The sequence below is a fragment of the Symphalangus syndactylus genome, chromosome 13 (genome assembly GCF_028878055.3).
Source record: "Symphalangus syndactylus isolate Jambi chromosome 13, NHGRI_mSymSyn1-v2.1_pri, whole genome shotgun sequence".
Taxonomy (NCBI): domain Eukaryota; kingdom Metazoa; phylum Chordata; class Mammalia; order Primates; family Hylobatidae; genus Symphalangus; species Symphalangus syndactylus.
In genome coordinates, this window is record NC_072435.2 from 26,290,611 (window position 1) to 26,318,245 (window position 27,635).

The 27,635-nt window shown below is 40.9% G+C and overlaps 1 protein-coding gene across 27 annotated transcripts in view; it reads left to right on the plus strand.

Annotated features, from left to right (window-relative positions):
* The window catches only part of ZNF841 (zinc finger protein 841), a 35,814-nt gene extending 11,300 nt beyond the window's left edge, over positions 1-24,514 (plus strand). For 18 of the 27 annotated variants that reach the window (XM_063615500.1, XM_063615503.1, XM_055238800.2 and 15 more), the window contains 4 exons: positions 108-199; positions 10,485-10,611; positions 11,390-11,521; positions 20,580-24,514. In XM_063615500.1, the coding sequence (XP_063471570.1) occupies positions 185-199; positions 10,485-10,611; positions 11,390-11,521; positions 20,580-23,083 (2,778 nt within the window). In that variant the 5' untranslated portion in view covers positions 108-184 and the 3' untranslated portion in view covers positions 23,084-24,514. The remainder of the gene's footprint in view (positions 1-107; positions 200-10,484; positions 10,612-11,389; positions 11,522-20,579) is intronic. The other 9 variants (XM_063615516.1, XM_055238804.2, XM_055238802.2 and 6 more) reach the window with 1 other exon arrangement.
* Positions 24,515-27,635: the final 3,121 nt, after the last annotated feature.

A 27,635-nucleotide genomic window follows, 5' to 3' on the forward strand; every position in this document is an offset into this window, starting at 1 on the left:
CGGGTGCACTGGGCTGTCTCTCCACATGCCTTCCCTGTGAGCATGGTTGTGGTGCAGAAAGGAATGTGTTGTTTCCAAGGATTAAACAACATATTTTCGACTTTCAGATTTGACTTTTAAAGAATTAATTATATTGACTGAGAGAGAAGCCCAGGAGAGGAAGAAGAAAGAAAAGGAGCCAGGGATGGCTCTTCCTCAGGTAAAGTGATAATCTTGGTGGATTGTTCTGACTCCTTCCTTTTTGAAATGCAGGGCATTGGAGTTGCAAATCTCTGAGTCTGAAGTATCCTGCCTGACACATTTGCTCGCACTCACCCATGCCTTCCTTCAGTCCTTCACTTCTGCACTTAGATTCCAGATCTCACGGTGCCGCAGTGACACGAGCTTGGGAAGAGGCTCCACTGGGCATGGTCCTGGGAAGGGCTCACACCCAGACACGGTTGGAGACGGGGTGTGGGTCCTGTGGTGTCAGCTTTTGGGCAGCAGAGATTGTTTAGGGGCAACATCTGAATGCACTGTCAGCTCTCAGTAGACCAGGAGTAGAGAAGCTGTATGTATGTGGAAGTCACATGTTAATATGCACAAATACCTCATAAATTCTTGAAAAGATGCCTTTAAAGGGAGATCTTTTCTGCCTGATTTTGTATCACATTTGAAGCTATAATGAATGAGTCACTCTTTCTAACTCCGCAATCTTAATGACTAGGAATGGAATGGAAAACTAGGTACAGACGTCAGTGATAGAGGTTGTTTTATTCCATCATTGATTTTAAAATATGAAATCAACCTGAATGTCAGATTAATTTAGCCATTCTTAGCATATCCATCCTACAGAGAATGCGGTGTTCCTGCTGGGACTCTTATCAGCAGTTGTTTTTTGTAAAACGGTTATAATTTTGCTCAGATGTAAGAGCCAAACTTTTTTGATGTCAGAGAAGATGGAGCCAAATTCTGTCATTCCACCAATTATTATTAAATATTACATTTCTGTTATTTTAAACATCACATGATATATATATTTGTTTTGTGGTAAAAGTCCAAGCAGAGATGGAATTTAGACATTAAGAAGGTGGTACAACATAAGGATGATAGGGAATAACATTTTATTATATGTGAAATTTATGCTAAATGAGATTTTAGCTGTTCTTGCCACAAAAGCAAAAAAAAAAAAAAAAAAAGGTAACTGTGAGATATGGGTATGTTAATTTGTTAAACTGTCGTGAGTTTTTTACTATCTATACCTTGCTATATTGTGTACCTTAAATATACACAATAAAATTTGTAAGCAAACAAGTAAAAAACAGGGCATCAAGAACACACTTCAGTTTTATAGTAAAAACAACTTATAACCTAAAAAAAGGACATCAAGGCATATATATTTAAAAACTTTTAACTACGGAACATGAAATAGCTCCTAGAATGCGGTAAAAGAAAATTGAGCATAAAATGAAAATTATTTTATTTTGATTTCCACAAAGTAATGAAATGTCCTCACAGTCCAAGGAATTGGAAAATGGAAATACTAAGAATTTTTATTTTTTCTAGATCCTCAAAGGGAAAAAAGAACATAGTAGTAGTTTTTTTTTTAAAGAGTGGGAAATATCATGTGTTGTTGGTGGGAGGGGGCACCCTTGAACTTGGGGTAGTGGGAAATCTTGCCAGATTCAGCAAAATAGGAAATGCACCATCCTAGAAGAGGCAATCACTCTTTCAATTACCCACCCAGAGGAACCCAGGTTCCTTTTCTCTGTCACATCCTCCACCATGCCTCATGTTTCATTGAGTAGCTACTATTTTGAGTTCTGTGGCAACAGTCAGTGAGAGGTGTCAAGATGCATTTACACGTCATTATGAGATTTTAGAAAACAATTCTTCAGTGAATGTTCTGCTGTATTTTGCAAGTTTTTGAAATGTACATGTTTTTATGTTAATAAACACTAATAGCTTATTTTGCACCCTCTTTGGAGGAATTTCTAAATGAAGACATATGAATCTTTTACAATTTTTCGCTTTTGCAAAGAATGTCACTGTGGCTGCCTCTGTGCATGCTATCTTCACCACAAGTGTCTGAGGGTTACTTCACTGGCAGTTCAAGGAATGATTGCTTCTTTTAGGATGGTATACCACAAAAGCAAAAATAAGTAAATGTTTGTTTTATCTTTTGGAATGCCTGGCTCATGGTGTGATTATGAAGTTTCTTTAAAATCTCATGTTTCTTGCTTACATTTTCTTTGCATGAATTTTTTTGATTGAATCTTTAATTTGAATTTTTGTGTATATCTTTTTGTAGATTATATTTGATTGCTTTTAAAGTTTTGTATTATAAATGTCATAATAGGTTCATATGAAGATTGGCAAATCCCTCCATTTTCTTTCCAAAATTTTGTCGGTTCTTTTTTTATACAACAGTCACATTTTATTAAATTCCCACATATTTTGTTTGTGTTTGAATGGCCATGAATTTTTACAGTTGCAGGTCTTGTCACCATCACATCTTCCAGTAAGAATTGAGTTTGTCATTCAGTGATCATATATTTATTATGTCTTTCAGTAAAGCTTGTTTGTTTGCTTACAGTTCAGTAATGTTAGGTATATTCACATTATTTATTGGGCTTTCAAAATACATATGTTCTTGGTGCTTGATGGTTTCCCCATGAGCCCTTTAGGCTCTCTTTATTTTTCTTAATTTTTTGTAGTTTTTGTTTTCCTCCCTGTCAAAATCCCCTTTGAGTTCACCGATTCCTTCTTCTGCCTGATTAAGTTAGCTGTTGAACTCATCTAGCGAATTTTTCAACTCAGTTTTTGTATTTTTAGCTCAACTTTTTTTCTTTCTTTTGTTTTCAGGCAGGGTTTCACTCTTTCCCAGGCTGGAGTGCAGTGGCACGATCTTGGATCACTGTATCGTCTGCCTCTCGGGTTCAAATGAACCTCCCACTTCAGCCTCCTGAGTAGCTGGGACTACAGGCGTGCACCATCACACCTGCCTAATTTTTGTACTGTTTGTAGAGATGGGATTTTGCCATGTTGCCCTGGCTGGTCTCGGAACTGCTGGGCTTAAGCAATTCTCCCATCTTGGCCTCCCAGAGTGTTGGAATTACAGGCGTGAGCCACGGTGCCCAGCCTCAGAATTTCTTTTTGATTCTTCTTTATAGCTTCTATTTCTGTTGATATTCTTCTTTGCATGCATAGTTCATACAGTTTTCCTGATTTCGTGAAATTGTCTGTGTGTGCTATCTTTTAACTCATTGAGCATTCTTGTGGCTGCTATTTCAGATTATTTGGTAATTCACATATAGTCAGCCCTCTGTATTCATGGCTCGTGCAGCCACAGATGGAGCCAACTATGAATTACAAATAGCCAGAAAAAAATGGATGGTTTCGTCTGTGTTGAACATGTACAGTCCTTTTTTTCTTGTCATTATTTCCTAAACAATGCAGTATAACAACTACTTACGTAACATTTACATTATATCAGCTATTATAAGTAATGTAGAGATGATTTAAATCATGTGGGAAGATATAGGTAGGTTATATGCAAATACTATGCCTTTTTATATAAGGGACTTCAGTATCCATAGATTTTGGTCTCCTTAGGGAATCTTGGAACCAATCCCCTGCATATACTGAGGGTGATCCCCATTTCTTTTTAGTTCTTCAAAACCAAGATGTAAATCACCATTTCTTTAGTGTAGGTTTGTAGAGACTTAATTGGTTTCTTTTTATGGACCGTATTTTCCTATTTCTTTGTAAGTGTTATTATCTTCTTTTGGTACTTCCCTATTTGAAAAATCATCTACCTCCCCGGTTCTCGGTGGTTGCTTTGTTCAGGGAGGACACTCTGCAGTCAACTCAACTAGTTTCTGGAGACCTTCCACACCTTTTCTGGCTGGGGATTTTGTCCTCTCTGGGCCTTTGCTTGTCATCTCTTCATTGAAAATGTTTGCTAGTTTCTACCCAGAAGCTCCCCTGTTGTCTTTCTTTGATATTGCAGACTTTGGTGCTACAGTAAGCCGTAGTACTAGATATGCACTTAGCGTTTGTCTGTGTTACTGCACACACTGGTTTATGTAAATCATCCTTTTTCTCAGTGGCCCCTAACCTTTCACCTTGTTCTTGTCAGTGCTTATATTCAGGAAGAGAGAAACCAGCCCATCAGTTGGTCATCTGAAAAGTCAGGATGTTGGACAGATATTCTGCTCCTTTCCATCCCCTAGTTGATCTTGGGAGTTGTGGGTTTCTTTTCTGTTACCCAATGCATGGCAGGGGCTGGGTCTCTGTCAAGTGGATGCTTCAGATTTTCCTTCAGAGCTTCTATACTGTTTGCTTTATGTCAGCCTGAGGTGTAGAAACCTCGGAACTGTTTTCTGGATTTATCCCCGAGGCAATTAGTCCATGAATTGTTGTTAAAATCATTTCACTGTGGTGACTGGAGAGTTTGGGGATTCTTGTTCCTTTAGCTTGCTGACATCACTCAGTATAGTTTTATAATTTGTTTACATAATTCTGAAAATGTTTTGTACTTAAGTGCCATGGTATATATGCTAATGAAAATTTAGCAGTGTGTGTGTGTTGTTTTTAAATTAGTGTTACTAAAGTAGGAAGATTATTTCAGTGTATTATTAGCTTGTATACTTAAACATTCTTTTTCTGGGTTGCAATCATGTTATCTCTTTTTTTTTTTTTTTTTTTTTTTCCTGAGATGGAGTTTCGCTCTTGTTGCTCAGGCTGGAGTGCAATGGTGTGATCTTGGCTCACCACAACCTCCGCCTCCCAGGTTCAAGAGATTCTCCTGCCTCAGCCTCCCTAGTAGCTGGGATTACAGGCATGTGCCACCACACTTGGCTAATTTTGTATTTTTAGTAGAGACGGGGTTTCTCCATGTTGGTCAGGCTGGTCTTGAACTCCCGACCTCAGGTGATCCTCCCACCTCGGCCTCCGAAAGTGCTGGAATTACAGGCATGAGCCACTGCGCCTGGCCACAATCATGTTATCTCTTAATTTTAGTAGATCTAACTCTTTGGCTCTACCTCCTCCTTGCCTTTTTCCCTCCCACCTTTTCTCTTTGCTGCTACTCAGACATCCAGTGCAGTGGTGAATAACAGGAGGCCTGGCCAACCCCCTTTTCTCGTACTTAATTTAGAGGAAATGAATTGAATGTTTCACTTGTTTGGTGAAATATTTTTCCAAATGAATCCAATGTTTCACTTGTTGGGTGAAATATTTTTCCTTAATAACAGTTTGTGGTTTTTGTTTTTTTTTTTTTTCTTTACAGATTTCCTTTTTGACATGATTTTTAAATTTTCTAATAATTTATGCAAGCATATACTGCTGCAATACATATTGTTTCTATCTTAATCTGTTAAATTTTAATGTATTACACTAATAAACCACCTAATCCTGAATCACTGTTTTATATATTGGTGGAATAAACTAATAAACTCCATTTGGCTTTTGTTAATGCATAAGTAGCTAAATTTAATTGGATAAAATTGCACTTAGATATTTAAATATAGGCATTTAATAGTAATTGTAATAAAAGTTTATATACTTTTAAAATTTTGTACTATTTTCTCCAGCCTAGTATTGAATTAGTACAAAATAAATAAGTAAATGAAGTACTAAGTACAAAGTAAATAAAATACAATTTATACATTTTCATTGTCCCAAGCATACTAAAACATACATGCCTAAGAATAATGATTTAAAAAGTCATCCAAAAAATATGTCATTGAGAGATAGCTTCTTATTTCAGTTAATTTAAATGTTTGTTTGCATTGGTTTTTATTTACAACATCATCGTTTCATAAGTCAGCCCATTATCTTTTCACAATTGAAATTATTTACTTGGTTTTATTTTAATTTTTTTCTTTTCTCTACATAAGATACAGGCTTGGAAACATCATTGAAAATTATATCTTAAATGTTTCTATGGCCTTAAAATGTTTTTTCTTTAAAAACTTTTTTTGTTTGTTTGAGACGGAGTCTCGCTCTGTTGCACAGGCTGGAGTGCAGTGGTGCAATCTCGGCTCACTGCAAGCTCCTCCTCCCGGGTTCATGCCATTCTCCTGCCTCAGCCTCCCAAGTAGCTGGGACTGCAGGTGCCCGCCACCATGCCCGGCTAATTTTTTGTATTTTTAGTAGAGATGGGGTTTCACCGTGTTAGCCAGGATGGTCTCGATCTCCTGACCTTGTGATCTGCCCACCTTGGCCTCCCAAAGTGCTGGGATTATAAAAACTTTTTTACATATTTCTTCTTCTCAGTGATTTGCTTAATTTTTAAAATTTTTTCTATATTATCATGTGAATGGATTAGTCGTATGAATAGTAATGTATTACGTGCGTGCATGTGTGTGCTTATATGATGATCTTTTTTTTTTTTTTTGAGATGGGTTCTTACTCTGTCGCCAGGCTGGAGTGCAGTGGCACGATCTCAGCCTACTGCAACCTCCACCTCCCAGGTTCAAGCAGTTCTGTGTCAGCCTCCCCAGTAGCTGGGACTACAGGTGCACACCACCACGCCCAGCTAATTTTTGTATTTTTAGTAGAGATGGGGTTTCACCATGTTGGCCAGGATGGTCCTGATCTCTTGACCTCATGATCCACCCACCTTAGCCTCCCAAGGTGCTAAGATACAGGTGTGAGCCACTGTGCCCAGCCTATATAATGATCTTTTATGTGGTTCCAAGTTAATCTTGAACTTGCTTCAAGTTTTCTCAGGCAACCCTCTGTCAGTGTACTTTTTGTGCTATGCAGTGTACTTTTTGTGCTATGGTTTGAATGATGGTATTCTCTCCAATATTCATGTAGAAAATCCCTGTTGCAGTAGGATTAAAAGGTGTTCTTTGGGCAGTGATTAAGTGTCTAGGGCTCTGCACTTATGAGTGGAATTAGGACTGTTTCTAATTATAAGAGACCTCCATGTTGAAGGGAGTGCTCCCTTAGTTTTCTGCCTTCCATAATGTGAGGACACAGTATTCATTTCTGCCCCCAGAGGACTTAGCAACAAGGAATGAGAACCTCCTACAAGGAATGAGGCCCTCACCAGACAACCAACTTACTGGCACCTTCATCTTGGTCATCCTTGTTTGACAACTATGAGAGATAAATTTGTTGTTTATACATTAGCATCTAAAGCATTTCGTTATAGCAGCACAAACTAAGATAGAAATTAGTACCAGAAGTAGGGTGTTGCTATAATAAATAACTAAAAATGTAGAAGCAGCTTTGGAAATGAGTAATCCATAGATACTGGCACACTTATGAATTGAATTCTGAAAAAAAGCCTGTTTTGCCATGAGCAGAGAATTAAAGGCAATTCTGGTGAGGGCTCAAAAGAGGAGCACTGTAGAGAAATCCTCAGTCTTAGAGATGATCTGAGTGGTCGTGATCAAAATGTTGGTAGGAATATGGACAGTAAAGGCAATTCTTATGAGGTGTCATGGAAATGAGGAATATTTACTGGAAACTGGAGCAAAGGCCATCTTTGTAACAAAGTAGCAGCAAGGAATTTGGCTGGATTATGTCCATATCCTTGTACTTTGTGGAAAGCAGAATTTAAGAGTGATGAACTAAGATGTTTGGCAGAAAAAAATCTCAAAGCAAATTGTTCAAGTTGTGGCATGGCTTCTCTGAACTGTTTATAGTAAAATGCAAGAAGAGACACATGAGTTAAAGATGTAATTACTAATCAAAGGAGAAGCCCAATGTAAAGATTTGGAAAATTCTCAACCTGGTCATATACAGAATTAAAAGCGTTTAAGAGAGAAAACCAAGGGAGGTGTAGCCAAGCAATCTTTTTTTTTTTTTTTTTTTTTTGAGATGGAGTCTCACTCTTTCACCCAGGCTGGAGTGCAGTGGCGCGATCTCGGCTCACTGCAGGCTCTGCCCACCGGGGGTTCACGCCACTCTCCTGCCTCAGCCTCCCGCGTAGCTGGGACTACAGGCGCCTGCCACCTCGCCCGGCTAATTTTTTGTATTTTTAGTAGAGACGGGGTTTCACCGTGTTAGCCAGGATGGTCTTGATCTCCTGACCTCGTGATCCGCCCGCCTCGGCCTCCCAAAGTGCTGGGATTACAGGTGTGAGCCACCGCGCCCGGCTGCCAAGCAATCTTTCATAGGATTAGTATGGATGGAAGTAAGCCAGGTCCTGATTATCAAGACAATGGGAGAATGACCCCAAAGGCACTTTAAAGATAATTGAGACTGCTATGCCCATTATAGGTCCAGAGTGCCAGGTCCTTGAGAGCAGAGTAGTTTCAAGTGAGAGACCTAGGGTCCCCTTTGGACCTTGGAACCCTGATACCTCAGGTCTGTGATCTCTGTATTTCAGAGCAGTGCTCCTTGGCTATCCCAGCTGTGGTTCAGGTAGGCCCAAGTGCCACTCCAGCCACTACCACGGAGGACACACACAAATTGTAAATGTTGGCGGCATCCACACAGTGCTAACTGCAAGTGTGCAGAGGGCATGAGTTGTGGACCCATGGCAGTGTCCACCTAGATTTCAAGGAATGCCTCAGAGATCCTTGGAGCCCAGGCATAGAAATGCCATAGGTGTGAGGCTGCCACAGAAAGTCCCCACTAGGGCCATGCTCAGTCGACCCATGGAATTGAGACCACCTCAGAGGGTCCCCATCAGAGCCATGTGAAGCAAAGCCGTGGAGGAAGAGCCAACTCAGAGTCCCTATTAGGATAAGGTCAAGTAGAGCCCTGGGAGCAGGGTCACCCCTGAGACCCCAGAACTGTAGAGTCACCAGTATATAGCTCTGGAGAGCTACAGGCACTCGACCACCATGTGTAAGAACTTCCATGTGGGGTGATCCCAACAAAACTATTGGGGACCCCACATCTTCTCTAGAATGTCTAGAAAGTGGGACATGGAGTTAAAGAAGATTATTGTCAAGCCTTAGTATTTAATGTGTGTGCCCTGTTGAGTTTCAGACTTACATGGGAACAGCTACCTCTTCTTTCCTGTTTCTCCCTTTTGGAACTGAAATATCTAACCTGTGTCTGCCCCACCATTATATTTTGGAAGCACATAACTCATTTGATTTCATAGGTTCACAGCTGGAGAGGAGTTTGCCTCCAGATGAAACACACCTTTGAGTCTCACCCATATCTGATACAGATTATAGTTAGATGCAGCTCTCGGCTATGGACTTGTGAATTGGTACTAGAAAAAGTTAAGGCTTTGGGAGACATTGGGACAGAATGTATTTTGTATGTGAGAAGTACATGAATTTCGAGGGGCAGGGATAGAATGCTATGGTCTGAGTGTTTTTCTCTCCTCCACAGTTTATGTTCACTTAATCCTTAACGCCCAATCTTCAAGAATTATGAGGTGTGGCATTTAGGAGGAGATTGGGTCATGAGGGGTCTGCCTTTATTAATGGGATATGGTGTTCTTTTCTTTGTTTTGTTTTCTTTTCTTTTTTTTCTTAGAAAGAAAGAAAAGGAGAAAGAGGAAGGGAGGGAGGGAGGAAGGGAGGGAGAAAGGGAGGGAGGGAGGAAGGAAGGAAGGAAAAAAAGAAAGAAGGGAGGGAGGGTTATGGTGTTCTTTTCAATGAGATATCAACAGGCTTATTCTAGGGAGTTCACTGCTTTTTGCCCCTCTGTCCCTTCTGCCATGTGGGGACACAGTGTTCCTCACCTCCAGAGGATGCAGCAACAAGACATCATCTTCGAAGCAGGGATTAGCCCTCAGCAGACATCAGTCCTGCTGACACCTTGATCTTGGATTTCCCAGCCAGCAGAATCATGAGAAATACATTTCTATTGTTCATAAATTAGTTAGTCTCTCTTATTTTGTTATAGCCACACAGAAAGACTAGGACATACTCTGTTATATAACTGTGGGATTCTGTTGATTCAACTCTAATTTTTAGACATCTGGGTTCAGGTGCTTGCTCTGCTGTTTGCAGGTTGTTGACCTAGGCGAGTTTCTTAGCCTGTCTGTGGCACAGTTGTCTTTTAGTAAGATGGGAAGAAATATTTCTGTCATAGGTTATTATGTCATCATTTGAGTTAGAACATGTAAAGCCTTTGGAGTAATGTCCAGTATATGGGGAGTGTTCCAAAACTTTAGTCCTTGCTGTTGCTTTTGTCATCACAGTTTTTAGTTTCTGACCTTTCTTTAAAGCCACTAAGAACATTGTCATCTCTGAAGACACCACTTGTATTCTAGCTCATCTGGACACCTCACTTGGTGTAACAAATATAATATCTAAAACTTTCATAGGGATAACCATGTGTTTATTTCTTATTTTGTCCACAGAAGTGAGAAATGTACACCGATTTAGATAAAATCCTAATCTCCTATTGAATTTTATAAAACCCAAAATTAGGGACATATAATTATCTCAAAGATGCTTTTAATGGATATGTCAAAACACACACTTCAATCAAATTGATGTGACAGTTCTCTCCTCATTTTATGTAAAGATAAGAGCTCACCCATTGCTCATATTGAAATGTGTTTTTCATTTCAGGGATCTTTGACATTCAGGGATGTGGCCGTAGAATTCTCTCAGGAGGAGTGGAAATGCCTGGACCCTGTTCAGAAAGCTTTGTACAGGGACGTGATGTTGGAGAACTACAGGAACCTCGGCTTCCTGGGTGAGGATAATTTTCCTCCAGAAGTTGGGATCTTCCCTTGTGCATTTTTGTACTTTCCTTATTGTGTTTCTTGTGAGGCCCTACATTATTTGACAGAGACTGAAGCCTTGTTGATTCACAAACAAAAAGCTTCATAATGCTGCATCTGGCCTTTCACTGTCCTGTTTCTATGGATATTCTGTTTCCTTCTTTGTACATTAGTGGTGGTTCCAGAGCTGAGGTACATATAAAACCTTATGGCGGAGTTAATATATCCAATTCCCTGTTCCTGTTTTCTATCCTTGTGCTTTTTTTTTTTTTTTTTGGACAGTCTCAGTCTGTCACCCAGGCTGGAGTGCAGTGGTATGATCTCCTGGTCTCGGCACACTGCAACCTTAGCTTCTTGGGATTAAGCCATCCTCCCATCTTAGCCTTCCAAGTAGCTGGGACTATGGGTGTGCAACACCATGCCCAGGTAGAGACAGTGTTTCACTCTGTTGCCCAGGCTGATCTTGAACACCTGCGCTCAAGCCATCTTCCCGTCTTGGCCTCCCAAAGTGCTGAGATTACAGGCTTGAGCCAGTACGCTTGGCCTATCCCTGTGTTTTTGATTCAGTATTTCTTGGGAGAGAGCTAGATATCTTTATCTTATAGTGTTCACTAAGCATTCAGAAGGAGGCAATCAATGGATGAGTTTGTGAAATGTTTTGTAGATTCAACTGCAGTGTTTTCTCTTCTACCTAGACATTAGGCTGGGTTCTGGAAAAACCATGGGACATCTTTTTTCTTTTTTTATAAGCAGGACTCTGTCTTCCTGACCTGAATATTATCTCCATGTTGGAGCAAGGGAAAGAGCCCTGGACTGTGGTGAGCCAAGTGAGAATAGCAAGGAACCCAAACTGTGGGGAATGCATGAAAGGCGTGATCACAGGTAAGAGCTCAGATGGGCACAATGGAAGCGGTACCATGAAATTGTGTGTCTAAAACTCTGCAAGTGGGAGAGTTCTGTGGGGAAACAAATTTGATTTTCTTTGAGCTCCGAAAGTTTTCTTCTTTCCTGCTTACCACTTTGCTCTCCAGACACGTATAAGTTTACCCTTTCACTCTCCAGGGGTTGCTGCAGCTCAAACAGAGCAAAGGACAAGACTGTTATGATGGACCACAGTGTCATCTGTATTCTGTGAATTCTGATGCTTTGACTCTGTGGCATGGGAAGGGCCTTTTCAAAGAAGTCTCTTTCCCATGTGGTCTCTCCTCCTGTTCCTGATTCCATCTGATCCTCAGTTCTCTGATCCATATAGATTGGAGCTGAGGGCTCCGTAGTCCTGATGCCTGGAGCTTTTCTGGTTCCACCCCATTTCCTATACTTGAAAGTGCTGGTCAGGAGATGGGGAAACATTGGTTGCCCTTCCTTTGAAGCTGGGGTCCTAGAACTGGACTATCTTCAGCCCTCTTTGCCTGTTCAGGTCCCTCAGCCGCTTTCTTAGTTCTTCTTTGGACACTCTTCTTAGGTTTGTGACAGGGGAATGAGTTGGGTCTCCTGAGATTGTTACATAGAAGAATTGTAAAGACAGGTGACACAAAGGTCCTCTCTTTATTCTTAGTCCTACACAGGGAGAGTATCTCTGTCTTCACACTCTTAGTTTGGGATCTGTGGACAGAGCACTGTCTCATTTCAAGATCCCTCACAATCCAACTCCTGTGTTTTTCTCTGTCTTGTTTATGCCTTGGCTCTTTCTGAGCTTGCATTCTCTTTTATGTTTGTGTGATTTTTTGCCTCTGAGACTTGCTTTGGATAAAAACATTTCTAGTGTCTGACATTTTATGCTTTTTTCCTGCTGTGATAACCCATCTTGGGGTTATGAATATCTTGTGGACTATCTTATGGAGTGAGTTTACTGGGTAAGAGAAAATTTTTGAAGGAGAGCACTTTGAGTAAGGAGTTTTAACATCATCCTGCTACATACAGATGCGACTATTAAAGCCAGAGTAGAATGATCAGCATTTATCATGATATTCAGATAGAGAGCATCACAAGAGCCTGGTTTCTGAGAAATGTCACAAAAGTATCTCTCAAGGGTACTGTGGCAATGTTGATCTCATATACTAATGGTCCTCTTTTTTGAGCTAGCAGTGAATGGTGTAGGAATTTCTCCCATGCTGGGCACGGTGGCTCACTCCTGTAATCCCAGCCCTTTGGGAGGCTGAGGTGGGTGGATCACCTGCGGTTAGGAGTTCTAGACCAGCCTGGCCAACTTGGTGAAACCCCATCTCCACTAAAAATACAAAAATTAGCTGGGTATGGTGGCAGGCGCCTGTAATCCCAGCTACTTGGGGGGCCGAAGCAGGAGACTCCCTCAAACCCTGGAGGCGGAGGTTGTAGTGAGCCGAGATTGCGCCATCGCACTCTAGCCTGGCAGACAAGAGCGAGACTTTGTCTCAAAAAAAAAAAAAAAAAAGAATTTCTCCCAGGAAGAACATTGTCCAGGCTCACAGCTTCATCTCTGCAGGGCTGTTGCCTGAACCACTGCTCGTGCCACACTTTTCTTCCCCAGTATTTTTGTTTACAGTGAGTACAACTTTGATCTTGAGGAAACTAATGAAGTGGAATGAGGCTTATCTTTTTTAAGTCCACAAAATTCATTTTAAGCAACCGTTGCTTTCATCTGATGCATTTTCATGTATTATAAATGAACTTTGTTTTTATTTATTTAATCAGTTCCATATTTTTGAGGATACTCAGTTTTCTTTGTTTTATGTTTCTATGTGTGGTAGAGTTGTGTTGGGGAATGCATATTGTTTTATGTGTTTTACAAGATTTCCTTCTTTAGTACAGATGGTATAGCTCAGCAGCAGTTTCCCTAAAACTTACACAAACTCCGTAGTGTTGTATTGACGGTTTCAGTTATTCCTTTTACTTCTGTTTCACCTGACTGAATTCCTACTATGAAAGTATATATTTGTCAGTTAAATTGATTACAGTTTTTAAGCTGGAAAATTTTAATATCTTGAACATAATTTTTTAAGTTACTATCTTAATTGTGAAAATACCATTTAATAGATTGATCATTCTTTGTTATATAACATACATTGCTTTTCTGTAGTAAGTTTCAGTTTCCTAAATATGGCTTGCTGGGTTTTGTTCAAATTGCACTGTTTTTTTCTTTCTTGGAACAAATGCTATATTATAATAACTATTCTCATATCTACATTCATGTCCATCATGTTATACTGAATCATTATTTAAAAATCTAACTTTATTTTACACTTAGACCATTTCTTACACTTCAGGGACTTCTCTACTATTTATAAAACCTATATATTTTTTTCATGATCATCAAGCAATGAAGAATAAATTCTCTTAAAAAACTTGTATTGGGCCAGGAGCAATGGCTCTTGCCTGTAATCCCAGCACTTTGGGAGGCCGAGGCAGGTGGATCATTTTGAGGTCTGAGGTTAGGAGTTCGAGACCAGCCTGACCGACATGGTGAATCCCTGTTTCTGCTAAAAATACAAAAAAATTAGCCGGGCGTGGTGATGTATGCATGTAATCTCAGCTACTTGGGAGGCTGAGACAAGAGAATTGCTTGAACCCAGTAGGCAGAGGTTGCATTGAACTGAGATCACACTGCTGTACTTCAGCCTGGGCGACAGAGCAAGACCCTGTCTCTAAAAAAAAAAAAAAAAAAAAAAAATGTATTTTGTCCAGAAAAGTTTTTCCTAGATTTTCTTCTAGAATTTTTGTAGCTTGAAGTCTTAATGTAAGTCTTTATTCATCTTGAATTAATTTTTGTATATGATGAGAGATAGGAGTCCAGTTTCAGTCTTCTATATACGGCTAGCCAGTTTTTCTAGCACCCTTTGTTGAATAGAATGTCTTTTCCCAGTTGTTTTTGTTGACTATCAAGGATCAGTTGGTTGTAGGTGTGTGGCTGTATTTCTGGGTTTCCTATTCTGTTCCATTGGATATCTTCTATTTTAATGTTAGCATTTATATCTGCAGATTTTTTATCTTAGCACTGTTTTTTCTGCATTCACAAGTTTTGGTATGTTCTATTTTCATTTTCCTTTGTTTTGAGAGTTTTAAAATTTCCCTTGTGATTTCTAATTTGACATATTGGCTGTTTAAGAGTATGGTTTTGTTTGTTTGTTTTTGTTTTTTGAGGCGGAGTTACGCTCTTGTCGTCCAGGCTGGAGTGCAGTGGTGCAATCTCGGCTCACTGCAACCTCCACTTCCTGGGTTCAAGTGATTCTCCTGCCTCAGCCTCCCGAGTAGCTGGGATTACAGGCATCTGCCACCATGCCTGGCTGAGGGTTTCACTATGTTGGCCAGGCTGGTCTCGAACTCCTGACCTCAGGTGATCCACCTGCCTCAGCCACCCAAATTGCTGGGATTACAGGCGTGAGCTACCACACCGGCCTAAGAGTATGTTGTTTCCACGTATTTGTTGATAATCTAATTTTCTTCTGCTGTTGATCTCTAGTTTTATTTTATTACGATGGGATAAGTTATGCTTTACAGTTTTAGTCTTTAAAAAGTTTTAAAAATTTTTTCTTTTCCAATATTTCTTTTGAAAAATGTTTCATGTGCAGTTCTGAAAAATTTGTATTGCGCTGTTTTTGGGTGATGCGTTATGCATGTATAGGTTAGGTTCAATATGATATCTAGTTTAGGTTCTCTAGTTCCTTGTTTTTCTTCTGTCTGATTGTCCTATTTATAAGTAAAAATAGGCCATTTGTAGGCCAGGCGCGGTGGCTCACGCTTGTAATCCCAGCACTTTGGGAGGCCGAGGCGGGCGGATCACGAGGTCGGGAGATCGAGACCATGGTGAAACCCCGTCTCTACTAAAAATACAAAAAATAGCCGGGCGTGGTGGCGGGCGCCTGTAGTCCCAGCTACTCGGAGAGGCTGAGGCAGGAGAATGGCGTGAACCCAGGAGGCGGAGCTTGCAGTGAGCCGAGATTGCGCCACTGCACTCCAGCCTGGGCGACAAAGAGAGACTCCGTCTCAAAAAAAAAAAAATAAAAAAAAAATAAATAGGCCATTGAAGTCTCTTATTATTACTGTGGAACTACTCCCTTTAGTTATGTTAATTTTGCTTCACATATTGAGGATCTCTATATAGGCACCTATTGTTATATCCTCCTAGTGAATTAATCTTTTAATCATTATATAATGCCCTTCTTTGTCTCTTGTACCAGTTTTGACATAAAGTCTATTTTGGCTGACATCAGTTTAGCCACCTCTGATGTCTTTTGGTTAACATTTATAGGGGATATCTTTTTTCATCCCTTCAGTTCAGCCTATGTGTGTCTTTTGAATTAAAATGAGTATTTTCTGGATAGTGTGTAGCTGAAGCCAGTTTTAAAAATTTATTCAGCCAGTCTCTGTCTTTTGACTGTGGAGTATAAACACTTACATTTAATGTAATTACTGATAGAAAAGGACTTATATTGCCATTTTGTTAAGTGTTTTCTATATCTCTTTTAGATTTTTTTTTATTATTATTATACTTTAGGTTTTAGGGTACATGTGCACAATGTGCAGGTTTGTTACATATGTATCCATGTGCCATGTTGATTTCCTGCACCCATTAACTCGTCATTTAGCATTAGGTATATCTCCTAATGCTGTCCCTCCCCCCTCCCCCCACCCCACAACAGTCCCCGGAGTGTGATGTTTCCCTTCCTGTGTCCATGAGATCTCATTGTTCAATTCCCACCTATGAGTGAGAACATGCGGTGTTTGGTTTTTTGTCCTTGCGATAGTTTACTGAGAATGATGTTTTCCAGTTTCATCCATGTCTTTTAGATTTTTTTGTTCTGTTTCTCTTACTGCCTTCGTTTTTATATAGTTGATTTTTTTTTCCTGAAATAGTTTTATTTCCATTGTGTGTGTCTTCTATACATTTTTTGTGGTTACTGTTGCAATTACAGAAAACACTTTAGATTTATAACATCCTATTTTAAACTAATAACAGCTTAACTTCAATTACATACAAAAATGACTTTTTTACAGATCTGCTTCCATGTCGTGTTTTCGATATCCCAGGATACTTTCATCGTATATACTGTGTCTCCATTAACATATATTTAAACCTTGACAAGAGTCACCTGCTTTCTTTGTTTTCTCAAATCTTTGCCTGTTGTGCTAGGGGTCCTCATTCTGCACCCCATGTCTCCTTAACATTCTTGTACTATCAATAAAGTTTTATGGTGTCTTTATGTGTGTGTACAAAATGAATTCATCCATCTCCTCTTCATGGTCGTTTTCAGATTTTTTCTTAAGGATTGAATTGTAAGAACAGTCTTTCACATATCTCTTGATGTGTAGGATTGTTGAGCATATACCTGGAAATAGAACTCATGGAACATTCAGTATGATAAATTTCATAGCAAATATTATAGAGACATTAATCTGTTTTCTTCCCATATTGTCACACCACCTCCTTTTTAATTGTCTTCCCTTGTTGTCCTGCACCCATAGTATAATTCTCATGTTTAAGTATTAATCAGTACAATGCTACCTCTACATTAGTTTCTCTTTTCTTCCAAAGCCAGGATTTTAGCTGTTTCTTGTGCAATTATATTCCCACAGCTCTGCAAGCACAAACCCTGCTGCCCCATGCTCATTACTCCTTGCTCTCCCCTCTTGCCCTTTGTCCTCCTGGGCCTTTCCTAACATATTACTTTGGTCCAGATGGACTACCCAGTTACTGACTAGCGTATTAATTTTATACTCCCATTATTGCACAACTCCCTCACCTCCCATGCTACTCTCACTCTGTAAGGGGTGACCCCTACTCATTCACTTGACCACTGTCTGATAACACTGCCTAAATCAATATGTGCAGGGGATGATGACTCAGATACCGTTCATTATTCATGACGGATGGCTGAATAATGCTTTTGGCAATACAACATTGCAGGGAGCCAAGGCCCATGGGACGTGACCAACTCAGCATTCCACTGGAGGCTGTATGATCAAACAGCAAACTGTTTATCATGAATGCAGGATGTGGGCATACTCATGACTGCTCCTGCTAATAGAAGGTTTGCTGGAGGCAATCACTTCCTGGTGCCAGGGTTATCTACTGCCATATCTAGAGCCTGTTGTTTGAGGAATGCAGTCTTGCAAGCCTCCTCTGGACTGCACAGCTGACCCCTTCTTCCACCCTCCTTCTCACTGTCTCTCTTGCCTAATAAATACGGAGGGCTGTGTAAAGCTCAGGGCCCTTGTCCACTAGAGGCAAGGTGCCCCTGACCCCTTCTTCCAAATATACCCTTTTGTCTCTTGTCTTTTATTCCCACATTCGTCCCCTTTGTTCAGTCCTAGGTCCATATGGGTTACATAGTGGCACCCCGAACAGCGACAGAATCAGTGCTCTACACAAAATGGCTCTTGAAGTATTTCTACACTCTTGACATCTGGGTTGACCTGTTACCTGCACTGCTTGTTTGGGAAGATGTTTTTAAAAACATGTTTGATCTTGCAAACCCAGGTTCTTGTATCTTACTTTCTTTGTATATTGGGTATAGATACATAAATCCTGTGGGCACATTTAGTGTGCTTGTTTGTTAAGTAGTGATAATTTACCTAAAGACTTTTTAAACAAGTTAGTGCTGTTAGCTAGCTTAGAATATTGCATGTTTTATAGTACAGAATCACAAATTTGTTGAATAACGTGTATCAACATTGTTTCACGTTTATAATGAGATAGTATATTGGCTTTACCTTAGTCAGCATGACTAGCTATATCAGATACCACAGGTAGGGTGATTTAAACAGCAGAAATTGACTTTTCACAGATCTGGGTGGTGTGAAGTTCAACATGTCAGAGCCAGCCACTTTGGTTCTTGGTGTGGACTTTTTTCTGGTGTGCCATGGCTGACTCTTTCTGTGTTCTCATGTGGCAGAGAGATTGCCATGCAAAAAGCAGAAGCTTTTTCACGTTTCTGCTAATTGCATTCCTGAAGTTCTATGCACCATCCTGACCTAATTGCCTCCCAAAGACCACTCTTCCAAATACTATCACATTGAGGATGGGGCCTTAACATAGGAATTTTGGCAGACATAAGTCTTTATATCAGAGCAGTCTACATTGTATCTGTAAGTTTTCATTTTGCAGTTTGTTCCAAATGGTGTTGTCTTTTATCTCAGTTCATACATTTTCCAAGTACAATCTCTGTATCATATATATTTTGTAGCCAATGAACTGGATAATAAAGACAGTGAATAGGACTGGGCACGGTGGCTCACGCCTGTAATCCCAGCACTTTGGGAGGCAGAGGTGGGCAGATTGTTTGTGCTTAGGAGTTCCAGACCAGCCTGGGCAACATGGCAAAACCTCATCTCTGCCAAAACTACAAAAAAATTAACCAGGCATGATGGCACACATCTGTGGTCCCAGCTCTCAGGAGGCTGAGGTGGGAGGATCGCTTGAGCCTGTAGTTGGAAGTTGCAGTGAGGTGGGATCGTGCCACTGCACTCCAGCCTGGGTGACAGAGTGAGACTCCATCTCAACCAAAAGCAAAAAAAGACAATGAATACATAGGGACTTGCTCTATTGTTTGTTACATAGTTGTAGGCATGAAATCATAACTGGGATTTCTGATTTCCTTTCCCAAGTTTTATTCTTTTTTTGAGGCAGTCTCTCTCTGTCGCCCAGGCTGAAGTGCAGTGTCATGATCTTGGCTGACTGCAGCCTCCCCCTTACAGGTTTATGTGATTCTTGTGCTTCAGCCTCCTGAGTAGTTGGGATTACAGGCATGCACCATCATGCTTGGCTAATTTTTTATATTTTTAGTAGAGATGAGGTTTCACCATGTTGGCCTGGCTAGTCTCAAACTCTTGGCCTCAAGTGATCTGCCCACCCTGGCCTCTCAAAATACTGGGATTATAGGTCTGAGCCACCATACTTGTCCCCATTTTTTTTTTTTTTTTTTTTGAGACAGGGTCTTGCTCTGTCGCCCAGGCTGGAGTGCAGTGGCGAAATCTCGGCTCACTGTAACCTCCGCCTCCTGAGTTCCAGTGTAGCTGGGATTACAGGCATGTGCCACCACACTGGCTGATTTTTTTTTTTTTACTTTTAGTACAGACGAGATTTCACCATGTTGGCCAAGCTAGTCTCGAACTCCTGACCTCGTGATCCACCCACCTCGGCCTCCCAAAGTGCTGGGATTACAGGCTTGAGCCACCGCACCTGGCTGACCTGTCCCCAATTTTTATTCTTTATTATGTTATATATTTACCTTTCTGTCATCCAAGTACTAACCAGTTCTGACACTGCTTAGTTTCTGAGATCAGACAAGATCAGATGCATTCACGGTGGTATGGCCATAGACATATTTACCTTTATCTTTAAAAGCCAGTGATCTCAACCTATTTTCTAGTTATCATATACTGCCTCTAGAATATAAGTTCTTGCTTATTATTGATGGAGAATTATTTAGAATTTCATACTATAGATTTGTATTTTGTGGTTGTTCATTATTTACCTGCTGGTTTTATCACAGGCTATTAGAATGTTTTATTTATTAATTTATATTATGATTATTTATTAGTTAATATTTACCATTACAGTATATCTTGCTGTTGCTTGCCATTCATTTGTATGAAATATATATATATAACTTTTTCTCTCCTATTATGAGGGAGCCATATGTTTACTGCCAATTGGTGTGTCATTTGGGGTCAGCGGTTGCAAAATACTTGTTTTGGTGCTCACATATGTTTGCATAACATGAGTCTTTTGGTCGAAGGATGTTTGAAACTAGGCTTTCCTAAAATTGATTTGAATTACATGTAATCACTCTTTCTTTACTCTAGAATTCTATTCATTTTGCGTTTCTGCAAATAGAAGATCATGGTAGAAAAGTTTCACAACTTGCTAGTATAAACATTATGTTTAGTGTAGTGTGTTTTCAGCATAAAATAATATTTACCAATAATAGTTATTTTAAAACCCCATGTTCATTATATTTTGCAGGTATCTCTCCTAAATGTGTGATCAAGGAATTACCACCAATACAGAACAGTAACACAGGAGAAAAATTCCAAACAGTGATGTTGGAAGGACATGAAAGCTATGACATTGAAAATTTTTACTTCAGGGAAATCCGGAAAAATCTACAGGAGCTTAACTTTCAATGGAAAGATGGTGAAATAAATTATAAAGAAGGGCCGATGACCCATAAAAACAATCTTACTGGTAAAAGAGTTCGACATAGTCAAGGGGACGTAGAAAACAAGCATATGGAAAATCAGCTTATATTAAGCTTTCAGTCCGGTCTGGGTGAATTGCAGAAATTTCAAACTGCAGAGAAAATTTATGGATGTAATCAAATTGAGAGGACAGTTAATAATGGTTTTTTAGCTTTACCACTTCAAAGAATTTTTCCTGGTATCCAAACCAACATTTCTAGGAAATATGGGAATGATTTTTTGCAACTTTCGTTACCTACACAAGACGAGAAAACACACATTAGGGAAAAACCTTACATAGGTAATGAGTGTGGCAAAGCCTTTAGAGTGTCTTCAAGTCTTCTTAATCATCAGATGATACATACTACAGAGAAACCTTACAGATGCAATGAGTCTGGCAAAGCCTTTCATCGGGGCTCACTACTAACAGTACATCAGATAGTCCGTACAAGAGGGAAACCGTATCAATGTGATGTATGTGGCAAGATCTTCAGACAAAATTCAGATCTTGTAAATCACCGGAGAAGTCACACTGGAGACAAACCCTACATATGTAATGAATGTGGCAAGTCCTTTAGTAAAACTTCCCACCTTGCAGTTCATCAGAGAATTCATACTGGAGAGAAACCTTACAAATGTAATCGATGTGGGAAGTGCTTTAGTCAAAGTTCCTCTCTTGCAACTCATCAGACAGTTCATACTGGAGACAAACCCTACAAATGTAATGAATGTGGCAAAACCTTTAAACGGAACTCAAGCCTCACTGCACATCGTATAATCCATGCAGGAAAGAAACCATATACATGTGATGTATGTGGCAAGGTCTTTTATCAAAATTCACAACTTGTAAGGCACCAGATAATTCATACTGGAGAGACACCTTACAAGTGTAATGAATGTGGCAAGGTCTTCTTTCAACGTTCACGTCTTGCAGGGCATCGGAGAATTCATACTGGAGAGAAACCCTACAAATGTAATGAATGTGGCAAGGTCTTCAGTCAACATTCACATCTTGCAGTGCATCAGAGAGTTCATACTGGAGAGAAACCTTACAAATGTAATGAATGTGGCAAAGCCTTTAATTGGGGCTCATTACTAACTGTACATCAGAGAATTCATACCGGAGAGAAACCTTACAAATGTAATGTGTGTGGCAAGGTCTTTAATTATGGTGGATATCTTTCAGTTCATATGAGATGTCATACTGGAGAGAAACCTCTCCATTGTAATAAATGTGGCATGGTCTTCACTTACTATTCATGCCTAGCTCGTCATCAAAGAATGCATACTGGAGAGAAACCTTACAAATGTAATGTGTGTGGCAAGGTCTTCATTGACAGTGGAAACCTTTCAATTCATAGGCGAAGTCATACTGGAGAGAAACCTTTCCAGTGTAACGAATGTGGCAAGGTCTTCAGTTACTACTCATGCCTAGCACGTCATCGGAAAATTCATACTGGAGAGAAACCTTACAAATGTAATGATTGTGGCAAAGCCTATACTCAGCGTTCAAGCCTCACTAAACATCTGGTAATTCATACTGGAGAGAACCCTTACCACTGTAATGAGTTTGGTGAGGCTTTTATCCAAAGTTCAAAACTTGCAAGATATCACAGAAATCCTACTGGGGAGAAACCACACAAATGTAGTGAATGTGGTAGAACTTTTAGTCATAAAACAAGTCTGGTGTACCATCAGAGAAGGCATACTGGAGAGATGCCATACAAATGTATTGAATGTGGGAAAGTCTTTAACTCCACCACAACCCTTGCAAGGCATCGGAGAATTCATACTGGAGAGAAACCTTACAAATGTAATGAATGTGGCAAGGTCTTCCGTTATCGCTCAGGCCTCGCACGTCATTGGAGTATTCATACTGGAGAGAAACCTTACAAGTGTAATGAGTGTGGCAAAGCCTTTAGAGTACGTTCAATTCTGCTTAATCATCAGATGATGCATACTGGAGAGAAACCTTATAAATGTAATGAATGTGGTAAAGCTTTTATCGAAAGGTCAAACTTGGTTTACCATCAGAGAAACCATACTGGAGAGAAGCCATACAAATGTATGGAATGTGGCAAGGCGTTTGGGCGGCGGTCTTGCCTCACTAAACACCAACGAATTCATTCTAGTGAGAAACCTTATAAATGTAATGAGTGTGGCAAATCTTACATTAGTCGCTCAGGCCTCACTAAACATCAGATAAAACATACTGGAGAGAACCTTACAACTAAACTCAATGTGGAAAGGCCGTTAGACGTTGTCCTAACTTCTGGGATCCCCAAATAATTTATACTTACTGATATGGCTTGTATATTTGTCCTTTCCCTTTGAAGTCTCATGTGGAATTGTAATCTCCAGTATTGGAGGTGGGGCCTAGTGGGAGGTGACTGGATGATGGGGGTGGATTTCTCAAGGAAGGTTTAGTACTATCCCCTTGTTGCTGTCCTTGTGATAGTTCTCATGAGGTCTGGCTCATGCCTGTAATCTCAGCACTTTGGGAGGCTGAGGTGGGCAGATCACTTGAGGTCAGGAGTTCAAGAGCAGCCTGACCAACATGGTGAAACCCTGTTTCTGCCAAAAATACAAAAAATTAGCTGGGCTTCGTGGCGGGTACTGGTAGTACCAGCTACTCGAGAGGCTGAGTCAGAATTGCTTGAACCTTGGAGGCGGAGGTTGCAGTGAGCCGAGATCGCGCCACTGCACTCTAGCCTGGGTGACAGAGTGAGACTCCATCACACACACGCACGCACGAAAGTGAATGCCACCTCCCTCTTGTTTGTTCTCCTTCTGGCCATGTGACATGCCCACTCCCCCTTCACCTCCCACCATCATTTTAACCTTCCTGAGGTTTCCTGAGAGGGTGAACAGATGCCAGCGCCATTTCCTATAAAGCCTGCAAAATTGTGAATCAGTTAAACCTCTTTATACATTACCTAGCCTCAGGTATTTATTTCTAGCGATGCAATTATGGCCTAATATATTTACACATGAAGTGAATATAGCTAAGTTTTAAGCAAGTGTTCACTAGGCATAAGAATATACATCCTGGAGAGAAATCACAGAAGTGTAGTATATGTGGCAAGAATGCTACTTAAAGGTCAAAACTTGTGGCTCTATAACTCAAAGTGCAGATATGCTTTACAAATGAAATGAGTGTGGCAAAAGCTTTACCAGAGTTCAGTCACTACTTGACTTGAGAGTTTATATTGGAAAGAAATCATATAAATGTATGTGCTAGAGGCTTCCCCGAGGTATCTGAACTCACTAGACATCAGAATATACATCTTTGACGAATGTAATGTGTGTGCTAAGACTTTTTACCCAAACATCAAAATGGAAACATCAGAGTATTCATACTGGAGAACAGCCTTACAAATGTAACGAATGTGGTAAGCCTTTTTAAAAATCAAATGGACCGGGTGTGGTGGCTCACACTTGTAATCTCAGCACTTTGGGAGGCCGAGGTAGGGGGATCACCTGATGTCAAGAGTTCGAGACCAGCCTGGCCAGCATGGGGAAACCCCATCTCTACTAAAAAATACAAAAATTAGCTGGGCGTAGTGGTGGGCACCTGTAATCCTGCTACTTGGGAGGCTGAGGCAGAAGAATCACTTGAATCCGGGAGGTGGAGGTTGCTGTAAGCTGAGACTGTGCCATTGTACTCCAGCCTGTGTGACAAGAGTGAGACTCCCTCAAAAAATAAAAAAATCAAATGTTCATGTTTTTGGGGTTTGAGAGAATTTATACAGGAGAAAAGTCATATCAGTGTGCTTAACATGGAAGGACCTTTAATCAGTAGTGTGTCTTCAGGCTTTACCAAATTATTCATACTGGATAGAAACCTTGCAAATGTAATTAACGTGGTAAAATTTTAAACCACTTCTCGGCCAGGCGCGGTGGCTCATGCCTGTAATCCCAGCACTTTGGGAGGCCGAGACAGGCGGATTACAAGGTCAGGAGATCGAGACCATCCTGGCTAACACGGTGAAACTCCGTCTCTACTAAAAATACAAATAATTAGCCGGGCGTGGTGGCACGTGCCTGTAGTCCCAGTTACTCAGGAGGCTGAGGCATGAGAATTGTTTGAACCTGGGAGGCTGAGCTTGCGGTGAGCCGAGACTGCACCACTGCACTCCAGCCTGGGCAACAGAGCGAGACTGTCTCAAAAAAAAAAAAAAAAAAAATTTCCCAACAGATTACACGTTAGGTAAATTATACTATGGATAACTAAGTCTGCTTCTCCATCCAGGATTGACCTGGAATGGTACATACTGTAAAGTAACCACAAGACAAAATTTGTTAAAACCCCAGGTAATATGTACATCAAAGGATCAAGAGCATGTGTGGAAATGGCCAACTCAGTATATAAAATAGTTGTATTCACTTTGACATTTCTTAAAAAGGCTAGTTGACTATTTGTGACCTTCATCCTAAAGTATGAAGTCTTGCCTTTCCTACACATCTTTCACTGTGGTCTCTGGGAATAAATCAGTAAGATGAGAGGGCCTACTTCATTAGGTGTGGTTCCTTCATATCCATGTTTTCTGAAAGATTAAGGTCACTGTACTGTGTGAGTTAAGCAGCATGGAATATGTGGAGAATGATGTAAATTTACAGTGTAAGTCACTGAGCTTGTGTTCAGGGTGTCCTTTGATAAATAGAGTGTTGCTTTGGGATATGGGAAACATACGGAGTACTTTCACTAACCTAAAAATCTGTGCTCCACCTAGATTTGTACATTCTTTTTATTTCTGTCACTTGTTGCTTCACATGTTTTGCAGCTGGTTTTAAGTGCATACAGACAAGATTCTCAAATCATCTTTGTAAATTGACATTATTATCCTGTAGCCACCCTGTTGCCCAGGCTGGAGTGCAGTAGTAATAAGGTCAACATTTGGAACCCATCTGCAAATTTCCTAGGATTTTTAGAGTAGCTTCCTAGCTTTTCCTTACATTGCTGTGTATCAGTTATAGAGAAGGGGACCTGCAATAGGACTGGCCATTCGGCTCCTGCTACTTCCCTACGGGGTAGCAAGGCTGGAGGGAGAGTAGAATATGGTGTTCCCCACTGAGTGTTGGGGGGACTTAATAGGGTCCCCAGTGTTTGCTCCTGGTTTTAGCCTCAGGAGCACTTGGTAAGGGGGCTTTAGGGATGGTCGCTGTTCACCCTTAGAGACAAGTGGCTCTTGTAAAAGGGGGTCATCTGGTTTGGCGCAGTGGCTCACGCCTGTAATCCCAGCACTTTGGGAGGCCGAGGTGGGTGGATTATCTGAGGTCGGGAGTTCGAGACCAGCCTGACCAACATGGAGAAACCCCGTCTCTACTAAAAATACAAAATTAGACGGGCGTGGTGGTGTGTGCCTGTAATCCCAGCCACCTGGGAGGCTGAGGCAGGAGAATTGCTTGAACCTGGGAGGTGGAGGTTGCGGTGAGCCGAGATCAAGCCATTGCACTCCAGCCTGGGCAACAAGAGCAAAATTCCGTCTCAAAAAAGAAAAAAAAAAGGGTGGGGGGGATCATCTACAATATCTAATGCTACCTTAGAACTTTCCTTTGGTGGCAGGGGTGGGTTCTGGGAGTTTGACAGATTGTTGTTTTGGTATAGGGTCATAAAAGCCTGTGCATATGGGATTTCTGACCACTTGTCCTGCCTCTTGCAAAATAAGTCTAACGGCAGGACGGTGTGATAATTAAGGCTACCAAGACTGCCCATTGTTCCAGGCTGGGCAGTTCATAATGGGGGCAGATAATACTGCGAAAAAAATTTTACATTTTATCTTTGGAGTGTCGGGGTCAACTGATTTCAGTGGTTGAGGATGTAGCCAAGCATGGAATCAGGTGGAATAGGTGGAGAGTTGCCCATAGTGGTTTGGAAAAGAGGACTTTGAAAAGTGGAGGGCTCATTAGGTGACCCAAATTTTACCTGGGGCATCCCCGTGGAAAAATTCTGGGCCCAGACTGGGGTCCCTGGGGGCGTCCCCCCTTTAGGGCCCCAACTTAGTCTGTCAGACATCTCTGACCTTAGATGGGTGCTGGCACCACTTTGGAATGGTTCCCTCCACCACTGAGGACCTGACTTAAAGTTTTTCTATCTCACTTAAAGCAACCCTTTAACGCTGTCAACTTAGGCAATAATAAATTCCCTTTCATGAATTCCCTCCACCACCATGCACCACACAGACCACATGCCCGGACCCTCTGACTTGTGTAACCTTTTGTGCATAGCTAGGTGGGTTTTCTGTCTTTTACCAGTTGAGTAGGAGAAGGGAAGAATTTAGCATAAGTAAAAGAAGCATAAGTCACCTGAAACCTGTGAGTTCACCCTGCACGAGCTGCTGCTGCTAACTGCATCACACATAGGGATCAGGGATTATAACTGAAAAGGACAGAAATGAGTCTTTTCCCCTTCTGGGCAGGGCAGCCATCCCTGTTCACTCCTTGGCCTTCAGAGAATACCAGAGAGTGGCCCCAGTCAGTTTCCCTCAATTACCAACGAGCTACTAGGAAACGGCTGCTGAAAGACTGAAAAAGGAGAAAAGGAAAATAACTCAGAAAAAGAAAAAAAGGAATAGGACTCAGAAAAACAAAAACGAGGAAAAGGACTCAGGTTCCTCACCTTAACCAAGCGGTGGCAGTTAGGCACTTCCACACGGAAACCTTTCAGTTTCACCAGAGACTGGCCCTGGCCAGAAACTTGCAATTGTCTTCGTGCTTAGGTGCTGTCCACCGAGGGTCCTGAGTTGGAAAGGAAAAGATGGAGAGAGGAAGATTTCCCTGTACATAAAAGGGGAAAGGAGAAAAAGAAATCCCAGACTTTGGGCCTACCTTCTCTCCTGGC